The sequence below is a fragment of the Salarias fasciatus genome, chromosome 16 (assembly GCF_902148845.1).
Source record: "Salarias fasciatus chromosome 16, fSalaFa1.1, whole genome shotgun sequence".
Classification (NCBI taxonomy): Eukaryota; Metazoa; Chordata; class Actinopteri; order Blenniiformes; family Blenniidae; genus Salarias; species Salarias fasciatus.
Window position 1 is genome coordinate 10,947,647 of NC_043760.1, and position 12,471 is coordinate 10,960,117.

Consider the following 12,471-nt stretch of genomic DNA (forward strand, 5'->3'; position numbering starts at 1 on the left):
TTTGAATGTTGGATGCCATGTATGTTTTAAGATATGATAAACCTTTAAGAGTTCCACAAGTTGTAAACACATGAATGTTCATTCTTTATGTTTTATCCTTCGCTGTAACACTAACTTCCCAAATGAAAACTGTACTGCACACCCAGTATGACTTGAAGATTTGCTCTTGTAGTATTCTTATGCTGAGATCTAGTAAATTTTCTGATGTCCATATTTGAAGGAAATGCTCTTAAAACCAATAAGACTAGAAGGCTTGTTAACCTGTCTGCACAAGTTTTTAAAGTGAGATTACGTGGCTAGTCCTTCTGTGTGATGTTCTGTTTGAATAAAGGTGTGACCGACTTTATCCAGCAAGAGTGAATATCTGGATCTGATCTGGATTTACTGTAATGTTGAAAATGCTTACCAACCAGCAGGAGAATAAACAAACAGGCAAAGAAAAGTACAAAAACTAATGCAGAAACATGACCACACCATGTATAAAAATCACCTTTATTTTCCATTTTACAAACAAACTTTCAAAGTGTCTTATAAATGTACACAAAATCATCATTTAAGATCAGAAGGTCCTGAATGCAAAGACATGAACATGTCATTCTGTGAAGAGCGTTTGAGCTGTGAAACAGTGTTACTGCTGGAGGATGAAAGCTTCTTGAGGGACTGAGAGATTTCTCATCTAGTCAGAGTCGCTGCTGCTGCTGCTGCCGCTGCCGCTGCCGCTGCTGGAGCTGCTGGAAGACTGCAAGAAACAAGAAGACAGGAGATGAACTCATGTGTGGCACAGATCAGCCACAGGAGGCTAAATTTTCTAACTTAAACAATCAAATGATGGATACTATTTGTTTATGGAGGAAAGTTTTGCTGATGGTTATTCATGAAAAATACAATATTAATGTGATTTCTTGATATTTGCAGTGTCATTCATGGTTATTTGTTCCACAGGTCAGACATTTAAAACCAGGCAATTTGCGTCACAGTGTTGGGAGTGCGGGCTTCTTACCCCGTGGCCTTTCTTGTCATGCTTGTCATGCTTGTGCTTGTGTTTCTTGTGCTTGTGCTTGTGCTTGTGTTCATGTCCGTGTCCGTGTCCATGTCCGGGTCCGTGTCCGTGTCCGTGTCCATGTCCGGGTCCGTGTCCGTGTCCGTGGTCCTGTCCAGGGAAGGGACCCTGGCCAGGTCCGCAACCAGGTCCAGGCCCATAGCCGGGTCCAGGTCCATGGCCGGGTCCCGGTATGTGTCCAGGTCCAGGTGGAAACCCAGGTCCAGGTGGACATACAGGTCTAGGTGGAAACCCGGGTCCAGGTGGTAACCCAGGTCCAGGTGGCCCTCCGGGTCCAGGAGGAAACCCGGGTCCAGGTGGTAACCCAGGTCCAGGTGGACATCCGGGTCCAGGAGGAAACCCGGGTCCAGGTGGTAACCCAGGTCCAGGTGGACATCCGGGTCCAGGAGGAAATGCAGGTCCAGGTCCAGGTCCGTACCCTGGTTGAGGAGGGCAGACCGCTGGTGGCACACCACCAGGTGGACACACTGGGTGACCCCCCTGCTGGTTGGGAAAACCAGGATGCTGATTTCCTAAAGAAATGGCAAAGAAAAAACTCAATAATAATCATATTTGTATGGCCGCAGAAGCATTGATCATAAAGGCCATGCTTACCTTGGTTGTTTCCGTACATATCGAAACACCAGATGAACCTCCGAGCAACAGATTCAGTCTCTGCGTGGTCGGCTCAGGTGCGGCCGTCACCTGACGCTGCTTTTTATCAGCGGCTGCAACTCCACCCTGAAACCATCCCCTTCCCGTCTCATCGCCAGCTCCCCCTGTGACCCTCGTGTGGGTGTGTGTGCTTGTAATCATTAATACAAGCACAGGCATTTTCTCTGTTTTATGGAAACACACACCCACAGCACAAGATCTGAGATATTGTTTTAAGTGCCTGCTTTTCACAACCTTCGGCCCCTCGAACCCCACCTCGAGATAAGCTGGATCAATAAAAACAGTCGAAGATGTTTGAATGGTTTACAGCCTCAGAGCAAACTGAACACAGAGCGTGTGGAGTCCCGAGTCACTGATGGCTGACCAGTGTGCACGTGCAGTATTCAAACAAACCTTCATGACACAGCAGCCGTGCATATAAAATTCAGGCATCTAACTAAAAGTTCAACACTTTCCGTAATTACTCTCAGCTGAAAGCAAACGGATGTCAGTACTGCAGGATTACTGTGCCATAAACAGATGAACGATGGGATCCACCTTGTTTTGAGTGTTGCTCAGGGAGCTGTGAGGCGTGGCACTGTCGTGAAAACACGGCAATACAAAGGTCCACATTCATCCTGCCCCGTGAGCAAATAAACGGAATGCAAGAAATCCCCCATGTTGTCTATTCATTCACCTGTTCTGTTTGATGAGGGTTGCTGCAGGTTGACACTCCAGCTTTCACTGTACACGTGTTTTTTTTTGTGTTTTTTTTTAATCATAGTGGTAGTAAATAGTTCTTCTAGACATGCACAAGTAGATAGATAGTAACAGCAATGTTTGACTCCAAAGTGTCATGACTTCCTGTTTATCTTCTCCTGGGACTCGGTAGTTTTATAGTTAGAGCAATAAATAGCAATCTAGCTTCGGCTGTGTACTCCCACTGGTAGTGTTTACAGCATATTGTTCTCTATGTGTGTGTGTGTGTGTGTGTGTGTGTGTGTGTGTGTGTGTGTGTGTGTGTGTGTGTGTGTGTGTGAGTGTGTGTGGGGTTTCATTAAAAAAATAAACATTGACAACTCATGGCTCTTCGTGTAAACATGAAACTTTTCTGAAACAAAAAATCAAAAATGCCTTTTCCTTTGAAACGCTGACGTGTAAATGGGTAAAAGACACTGATGCTGATGTTACATGGGACATCTGTCAGAGGGCTGTTTTTTATTTATGTGTTTATCTCCACCACTTACTGGAGGTGGCGAGCAATAATAACAGAGCTGCTTTTCAGTTCTGGATCATTTTAATGCTGACAGCTCAGAGAGTCGGGCAGAGAAAGACAATAGATAATTGTCAGTGGTTGGAACAGTGTCAGTTTTCAGTTCAGTTCAGTTTGAACAGTAGTGTGTGTGTGAAGGAGATCATGTGCCTTGAAACTGCTGAATTCATCAAATGAGTCATAAAAGCAAAGTCCAGTTATTCCAACTTACAGTAACTCCCTGCAGAACCTGCACAGTCAGACAAAAGGCCATTTAAAATGACATTAATCAAGGATAAACACCTTCAGTTCACAAAAAGCATTGCTTTTTAATAGACAAAACATTTGTACACCTCAAGAAGATCCAAGATTGTCCTTGAGAAACACTCACAAAAACAGTCCTGCGGTCTATTCACACAATAAAATCCATTCAGGATCATAAAATATTCATTGTGAAAAAAAAGCAGCCAACAGAAAGCCGGAACAGGTATTGTTGTTTTTTTTTTTTCATTTTTACCATTTAATTTGTTTATTTTTATCGCTATACATTTATTTAATTCAAGAAACACAGTGTTCAACTATTAAAAAAAAATCTAAAGGTTACATGTGTCAAGTGGAAATAATGCAACGTTTTGAAAGCTGGAGGAAGAAACTGAACTGAACAAAGATTACAGGAGGGAGCTTCGTCTTCTTTCTTAATCCGAGTCGCTGCTGCAGGAGCTGCTGGAGGACTGCAGAGAAAAGACAAACATTTGAATGATTTTTAGAGAGAGATTTTTAGTGGTTCACTGTTCCATTAATATAACATTGACTGACACATTCATCTAATAGAGTGTTACACCTCCACTTGCTTGATTTGGTTCTAAATGAGCCTCAGTCACCAGGGTTCTTCTGATGGTCTCTAATATCCAAAGTGAACTTCAAGGTGTTACTATAGAGCATTTCAAATTAAACTTTCTGCTGCAACATGGGATCAAAACCAGTTCACTTTATCATCCGATGTCCTACTGAGGGTCTTCATGTTTTAGCAAGTTGAGAAGAAATCACACAATGACTTCAAACTGAACTGCAATGTTCATCAAATCCATACTGGATCTGTGAAAAAACTGCAGGGGAAACTTGCACATCGATTGAGTTTGACTCTCCCAGGTTACTGTCATGAGCTATTCTTTTGTGGTCTTCAGTCTTCTTCACTTGTTCAATGTCATCTGATCCGATTGTTCTTTGTGAGTTAAATTATGACAAAATCTGGTAACACTTTACTTGAAGCACCTGGTATAACACTTTATAGGTAGTTATAAACACTCATAAATTATCACAATGCTTTATAACTCTCTATACAGCATAGGGTTAGGGTTAGGGTTAGGTCCTGGCATTGTGATCATTTATGAATGTTTATAACTATAGCTACACATGTTATAATGGCATTATAATACTTTATAAATGTACTTAAAATGTGTTATACAGGGGGGCTTCAAATAAAGTGTTACCCAAAATTTATATATAAAAAAGAGCAATAGTTGGACTTAGATTTCAATGTTATTTAATTATCTTGGGTTAATCAGTAATGTCTTTCCTCTGCGGTTTCTTTGAATGGTCAATATAGAATGTTTACGAGCACATTAACACATAAAAGATCATGTTGCTGCTTCATTATGTGTTTTTCAATGAAGCTTTGCACTCTTACCCCATGGCATTTCTTTCCTTTCTTGTGACAGTGGCTGTGCTTGTGGCCATGTCTGTGTCTGTGCCCGTGACCATGTCCATGGCCGTGTCCATGTCCATGTCTGTGACCACGGCCACGTCCGTGTCCATGACCGTGTCCATGACCATGACCATGTCCATGACCATGTCCATGATGACCATGACCATGTCCATGCCCATGCCCGTGCCCATGCCCGTGCTCATGCCCATGTCCGTGTCCATGTCCATGTCCGTGTCCATGATCATGTCCATGATCATGTCCACACCCGTACCCATAGTCAGACTCACAGCCATACCCTCCATGGCCATGGCCTCCACCTCCCCCACAAGGTGGAGCTGGAGGATAGCAGGCCGGCGGAGCAGCAGGAGGTGGGCAGGGCTGAGGTGGGAAGAAGCCAGGTGGGTATGGAGCGTACCCTCCTGCCCCAGGCGGGGGGCAATACCCGGGAGGGTCCTTGTTATCTGGTCAAACAAAAGAACCAAACTCATCATTTTCACTTTAACTTTGTGTAGAGTGATTACTAATGAGAGGATAAGAAATAGGGAAGAAGTTGAGAGCACAAAAACAAATCATCCACTTACTCTTTTGTTGTCCAAACATTTCTGAAATGTTCAAGTCCAAACCCTGAAACTGAAAGAACTTAATAAATATACATCAACTCTTAACATCAGTGCATAAAATACCTTTGATGGAACCTAAATACTACATCAGGAGGAAATAAAGACTGCGGGCAGCAGTGGAAAAAGGTTTGTGAGGCTTCACAGAAGTCTGTGCCAGCTGTACCCAGCTCTCATGGGACTGCATTCAGGTTACAAGTTTCCTTCAAACCTTCAAAATCTTGAAAATATTTAATGGTATGTATGTATCCTCTTTACTTACTGTGTGCTGGAGAGCAGATCCAGAAGCACAAACACATCAGCCAGCTCGCCCTCTTTATACATGAAGCCACACCTTCAGCAGGAATCAGCCCGGTCCTCCACACCAGGCCAGTGAATCCTTCCCACACACTTGTTTTTTTTTTAACGTGAGTCATCACGGATGGGCAGCAAACCACAGCAGATGATTGATATAATCACATGATCAACCAATGATGAAATAAATCCATCTGGATATATCTGACAAACTAAAGCCCTTATGATTTATGTTTTAATGTATTTTCTCATGGCTGTTGCAAGGCAAGGCAAGGCAAGTCATTTCTAAAGAACAATTGAGACATAAGGAAATTCATAGTGCTTTAAGCAAGTTTCGAAAGGCATGAAGACAAGCATAAATAGGATTTTACGAAAGAACTGTTGTTTGTTGGAAAGCCTCAGCAATTAATAATCTTTTAAGGCCTGGTTTTAAATAAGTGTGTGTCTCAGCAGAAGTTTGTTCCATCATAGGGGGAGTTACTAAAATCTGCTTTATTTTGTTTCTTCTGACTCTGGAAACACTGGGAACTTCTTCCTGAGAACCTCACAGTTGTGAATGTTTAATATTCTACCAGTAACTCTGAGATGTTTTGAAGTCCTGGACCATTCAAAGCTTATAGACTGGAATTCAATTCAGCTTTATTTATATAGTCCTGAGTACAACACAATAATTTCTAGGCACTTACACAAAGAAAACCAGATCCATGTGAGCAAGCAAAAGCAACTGTAGAGAGGAAAAACTCCCTTTTAAAAGGAAGATCCAGGCTCAGAGGTGGAGACTTTCTGCTGTTCCGGTTGGAGTGAGGGCACAGAAGGACAGAAAAGGAGAGGACAGACAGACTGACTCTCTGAATCTCTCCAGCATTTCTCAATTCACTATGTGGATCGGGGCAGGAAGCTCCATTCTATTGCTGGTTATCCTGGAGGGAGGTAGGTTGAGACAGGGACAGAGAGACTACAAGAGAGAGAGAAACAGAGAGCACGGACTAGAAGAGAGACGATGGTCAATGACATGTAATAGAGAAAGATGGTGGGTGAGAAGGGAAGGAGCTCAGTGTAGGTTCTCCAGCAGTTTTTACCTGTAGCAGCTTGGGCGCCTGGTTGTTCAGAGATTTATAGGTTGAAAGAAAGATTTAAATTCTATTCTAGATTTAACAGGAAGCCAGAGAAGAGAAGCTAATATTGGGGTGATGTACTCGTATCTCTCCTGCTGGTTCTTGTCAGAACTCTTGCTGCAGCATTTTGAATCAGTTGAAGACTTTTTAGGCAGTTTTGGCCCCCTGATAACAGGGAATCACAGTAGTCTACTCTGGAGGTAACAAACACACTATGCCCGGGGCCAAGCATAATTTATCTCTCAGTTGATTTGGGCCAAATGTAATAACTTCTGTTTTATCAGAAGTGAGATATTGAGTGGATCCTTTGACACACGGGCATCCAATGCAGAGACTGACGCTGGGCTCAGCTCAGGTGTGATGTGCTCCGACCTCTTTGTGTTGGTGAGGATTCTGACTGAGCTGCAGCTGTCTGAAATAATTTTTTTTACAATTCAGCCCGATGAAAAAGAAATGCATGAACAATTCTCTCTCAATCTTGTTTGATCAGAAATCCTTGAATTCTTGCAATATTTTCAGATGGGAGTAAATTGATTTTTTTTTGCTAAATTTGAGGTCTGAGTCCATCATTACAACCCAGATTCTGCTTTGACTGGTTTTCTTTAGTGACATGGAATCAAAATGAGCGCTGACCTGAACAGCTGTGTGAACATTTGAAAAACATTTTCACTGAAAAAATCGCTTGTAAATTTGAAGTGCTTTATTTAGGTGACATTGCATGGGATAACTGGACTTTGATAGATAAAAAGCTACTGTCAATGCTTCTGGCAGAAAGCAAAAAGACTATTACTAGGAAATGGTTAAAGCCTGAAGCACCCAGTATTAAAGATTGGATCAATATTGTACAGGAAATTTATGTTATGGAGAAACTGTCATTTTCTTTAAGAGGTCAGAAGGAATGTTTTTTTGAGATGTGGTCAAAGTGGACAAACTATATTAAGCCTGTATTATCTGTTGAATGAACAATTTAGGTTATATGAATAGCTCTCATACATTTTGATTTTTGTTCTTGGCTGTATAAACATACATACTTTGTCTTCCTTTAATATTTGAGACAAAGTGGAGTATGCCCTCTCCTCCCACCCTCTGGTATAGTTCTACTTTTGATTTTACTTTTGACTAGTTTGAACTTGTTGTGTTGTTGTTTTGTTTTTCTTACAAAATTCTGGATTAGTGAGGAGCATATATGTGCCCACAGTGGAAGTCTGTACACGGTTTTATGCCCAAAAGACAAGTGATATATTCTTTGCTCTTCCAATGAAACAATAAAATTAAAAAAAAAAAAAATGAGTGCTGACCTTTAACCTTTTTTCTTCAGAGCCAAAAAAGAACTGTAGTCGTTCAGTGATACTCATATATAGAGTTTTGTGTCATCTTCATAGTTATGATGGGAGATGTAATGTTCGGTGATCTGTGTCAGAGGGGGCATGCAGATGTTAAATAAAAGAGGTCCAAGGATGGCGCCCTGAGGAACCCCACTAGTGATTGGGAAGTGTTGATAATATATAAAGACATACTTGATGTTTCATATTGAAAGCATGTTACGTGGTGGAAGAGGTGTCAAACATATTTGAGTATTGTTGTTGCATACAGCTCAATTTCATCTTGCATGGACCAGGCAGGTAAAATACAGCTGATGAAAATGTTTATATTTTCACAAAATCAAAACAATTATGCTGAAAAAAAAAGAGTCCAATCTCTACATATAGCCAATGTACAGCAGTATCAGCGTTGTCTTCTCAGATCAAATAAGGATTTCCTTGAAGATTAAAGAAATTCCACAAGCAAAAAAGGAAATTTAAAGATGTCTTGTGCTTCTAAACAATCTCAATGAGTCACAGAGAGAACCGATACACTTTTGTGTTCATATTATGAGTTTTATTACTCAGAAAGTAACTCTCAGCCCGAAATCATGACATGTTTCACATGTTCACAAAAACTGGCTGTTCACCTTTAAAAAATACATTTTGCGTTCAAAAGCAGTCCTTATGGATGCAGTCAAAGAAACTAGATATTTCGTGAGGTTTGATGAGGACGGTCTCCGGGGGGTGTCTGGTGTGATCTCCATGTCCGTCTAGTCGGAGTCGCTGCTGCTGCTGCTGCTGCTGCTGCTGCAGGAGCTGCTGTCAGACTGCAGGAGACACTCTGTTTGTTAGTTTGTCTCCCCTGATGGAGATCCTCAACCGAAGCTTGTTTCACGTTAGAAGATCTTACCCCACGACCATCCCGCCCCTTCTTGTGGCATTTCCGATGTTTGTGGCCACGCCTGTGCCTGCGCCTCCGCTTGGGTCCGTGACAGTGACCCTGAACTCCATGGCAACCGCCGTGCGAATGCCCACGCCCTCTATGTCCGTGTCCTCCACGCTGTCCATGACCATGTCCACCATGTCCATGGCCGCCGCGTCCTCCTCCTGGAAGGACAAACACACATATGTGACCCTTCAGCCCCTCTGCAGCAGCTCCATGAACCTTTGAGGATATGTCAAGTAAATACGATTTTGTCTTATTTTAAGTTAATAATTTTGCACACTGGATTACTTTTCAAAGGGAGTTGTATCTTCTGGCCAAAAAGGGCGTTTAAAAAAAAAAGTGAATTAGTCAACAGTTAAACTTGCCTGAAAAAAATAACTAGGAAAAGCTGAAATGGCTATCACAGATGGAACTGTTAACATCTCTTTAATAGTGTGAGCCATGGAAAGAGTTTTAAGGACAAAAAAGTGTCTAGACAACACTCAAGCCGGCTGCTAAAAATGTCAACAAGAAAAGAAGAAGAGGTGAAACAATTGAAAATGCTAAAAACATCTCGAAAAGACAATAAAACAAGTGAAATGTTCACTGTTCTAAATTACGAAAGCATCATGAATAACCTCAACCTAAAGGTTACATATAACTTGTGGGAAAATCTGCTTTTTGTACATACAGGTTGCAGACCCCTGGTGCCGTTTGATCATTTATTTAATCCAACAGATTTGTAATTTTCCACATGAAACAAATCGACTGTATTAAAGGACACAGGGAAGGAAGGCCCTCATATCGCCAATACACTTACAAATGTTAATAGACTGACTTTTAAAGTCAAATGTAAAGTTCAACGTAGGAATAAAAGATAGAATTTGTTTATTTACCTCGACACCGATTCATTTTAAAACTGGAGCTCTTCTGAAAATGCTGAATCCACACCAATCGATCCCCCTGTGGATGCAAAGGAAAACAATCTGTTCACAAGGTGCAAATATGCAACTCCAAGGCATGTTAAAAATGTTTCAGTGGCTGTAACAGATGGCAGTCATTCCACACTTGAAAGAAGTTTAGGTTTAAATTCAACCGAGGTGATGGAGCAGTGAACTTACTGTGTTCTGGATGTGGATCCTCTGACACTGCTGTCACCTGCTGGCCTTTTATACCAAAAGCCACTCCTCCACCTGATGCTGTGTGTGTGTGTGTGTGTGCGTGTGGTGTGTGTCGGGGGTGGTTTTGGTACAGCAGTCACAAACACATTGATAATTCCTCATTGGAGCTGAATAGAGTGGCCCACATGCTGCTCTCTGAAGCGTCCTCGTGACACAGCCACAGGTTGAATGATCACTTTCTGCTCTTTATTTTTCAGAACAAACTGTTTACTGAGCCTGTTTGTTGATGCCGTTGCTTCATAACCAGCGAGAGCAATGCTATCGTTGAACAAAACCGGTATTTTCTCCTCCTGACACCAAAGAAGTAATTGTTTTGGCTCTGGACCTTTTCTTTTTTACGTGTAAAGCCTCATGTTTCTGTTGTTGAGATTTGAATCTTGAAGGATGCATATCTCTTGACGTAAGTCATTGTATAGACTTTCTTTGACCTTCGGTTAATATTTTTAGAAATCCGTCAGCAATAACTCTTCACCTGATTCTTTGGAAAGCCGTCTTATGTCACAAATCATCACCCAAGTCCAGATGTAGTTTATTTAGATTCTGAAAAATTCAAGCATTATCTCAGGAAGAGATTTTAAAACGTTAGAGTTGCGTCTAACATATTTTAGTTCAGTTCAACATACAGCTCAGCCGGTCTGGTAAAATGCTGCCGTAATAACCTTTAAATATAGAAGATTTTCTTTGTTGAGATATGATGAAAATGTCTAGATTTTCACAAAACCAAACAATTACTATCAAAAACGGCAACATTTTCAATGTACAGTCTATTTTAATGAAACCTTTTGATGCATAGTATGATGTATGTTTTTCAGCATCAGATTACTTCACATTGTCACATTCATCCATTCATGCACACATTCTCTTGTATAGAATTTCCTCCACTTGTTTCCTAGTTGTGCTTCTTGATATTTGAGTATGTGTGTTTGTTTTCCCTGGATTTTTATCCACTGGTTCTTCATTGGTGGTATTTCCCTAATTTCTCATGAATGCTTTCTTGCTTGTCTTTCAGGGAGACCGTTTGGAAAACCTAAAAACTATTGGTGTGTTAACAAAAATTGTGTGTGTGGGACAAAATGTTTGCCCTAATTCTGTAAGATTTCCTCCATGAACATATATATATATATTTATCTTTCCAAAAATGTGTGAATGATCCACATCTATCTGCAGTATTCTACCAGGGTGGGGCCACTGATTTCACAGGCACCACAGTTAGGATTTCCACTAACAGACTATAATAACACATGCAGTGTGTATCGCTGTACATCAGTCTTCTCACCCTGTTGCACAGCTGCTTGCCAACATCTTGCATGGCAGTTACTATTTGTGAATTAATGTGTGAATGGGTGAATGAGGGTAATTACGTGAAAGCATCCCACCACTGAAGTACCAAAAATGCACCAAACACACACACCGCTAAATCTATTTCTTCATTATTCCAGCTGCAGCAGGAAAACTGTCTGATAAAGTGAAATCTCAGGAGATTATGTCTTAATTTGCAAAATTTGAATCAGATTTTCAGATTCTAATCATGCAGCAACAACTGACTTGATCCAAATTCACTCCATCAATCATGCATCACCTGGGATAACCTGTGTAAGAGTTATTCATTTACTGTGTTATTGTCTGCAGTGTGCAGGGTGGCTACGCCTCTTCAGGAGGTAAACACAGTGAAAGTCTTGTACACTTCATATGTTGAGTGAAGGAAGTGAATTAAAACCATTTCCCTTATCAGCAGCTCACCGGTCTGCACATTCTGCACAAGGAGGCAGTACAAAGTGCAGGTTGTTGATATTATATCATTTATATCACTGCACTGACTCAGAGAGAGAATACTCCCAAGAGTTATACACACTCACTCGCTCCCCCACACATTTAAATCTCAAACATTTTGAAAACATCAGCCTCCATTCAGAAACCCAGCCGATGGTATCAACAGAGCAGGTCAAAGAGCAGAATAATGGCGCTTTGTTAGCGTGGCACACCTTCGATTGACAGCAGAGAGCACAGCTAACATACTCTGATAAAATATTATTTACAGTGCAACTCTGACAAGCCTGAGAGCTTGTGTGTGTGTGTAGAGGTGACACCCTGTTTCAGTGCATATATGCACACTTTGTACATTTTATGAGCGTGGAGTATGCAGTGATTCTTGATCGACTCCTGGATCGCAGCCCAGAACAACAAAGAAGCACAGGTACAGTGGCGTGCTGCAGGGCGTTGGTGGAAAATCTGACTGCTCTGCCAGCCTTCTCATAGTGTACAAAGGTTACACTGGAAATATTAGACTTTCTGTACATCTTTAATAATCCACTGATCATGCTTGTTTTGACCGTTAGGTCAGGTAAGAAATTTAAAAAATAAGGATACAAGGTTAGTAGAATATGT

The 12,471-nt window shown here is 41.3% G+C and overlaps 1 protein-coding gene and 1 long non-coding RNA gene across 2 annotated transcripts; both read right to left on the reverse strand.

Moving 5' to 3' along the window:
* Positions 1 to 572: 572 nt before the first annotated feature.
* On the reverse strand, positions 573 to 1,855 carry LOC115403394 (serine-aspartate repeat-containing protein I-like). The gene is made up of 3 exons (XM_030112259.1): positions 1,655 to 1,855; positions 1,001 to 1,572; positions 573 to 739 (listed from the first exon to the last, which is right to left on the reverse strand). Exons 1-3 carry the CDS (start codon positions 1,853 to 1,855, stop codon positions 673 to 675), a joined length of 840 nt encoding a protein of 279 aa, XP_029968119.1. The 3' UTR covers positions 573 to 672.
* Positions 1,856 to 8,529: 6,674 nt separating this feature from the next.
* LOC115403299 (uncharacterized) lies at positions 8,530 to 10,107 on the reverse strand. Its single transcript, XR_003933199.1, has 4 exons — positions 10,027 to 10,107; positions 9,802 to 9,868; positions 8,891 to 9,087; positions 8,530 to 8,807 (listed from the first exon to the last, which is right to left on the reverse strand). It is a non-coding gene; the product is annotated as an uncharacterized LOC115403299 (long non-coding RNA).
* Between the last annotated feature and the right edge of the window lie 2,364 nt (positions 10,108 to 12,471).

What these genes read in the sequence shown, in the direction of transcription:
- LOC115403394 (XM_030112259.1), bottom strand. Translation starts at nt 1,855, where the DNA reads ATGATTACAAGCACACACACCCACACGAGGGTCACAGGGGGAGCTGGC. An exon ending in TATGTACGGAAACAACCAAG is followed by an intron (nt 1,573 to 1,654) that starts GTAAGCATGGCC and finishes CCATTTCTTTAG; the next exon opens with GAAATCAGCATCCTGGTTTT. An exon ending in ATGACAAGAAAGGCCACGGG is followed by an intron (nt 740 to 1,000) that starts GTAAGAAGCCCG and finishes TGTTTCTTGCAG; the next exon opens with TCTTCCAGCAGCTCCAGCAG.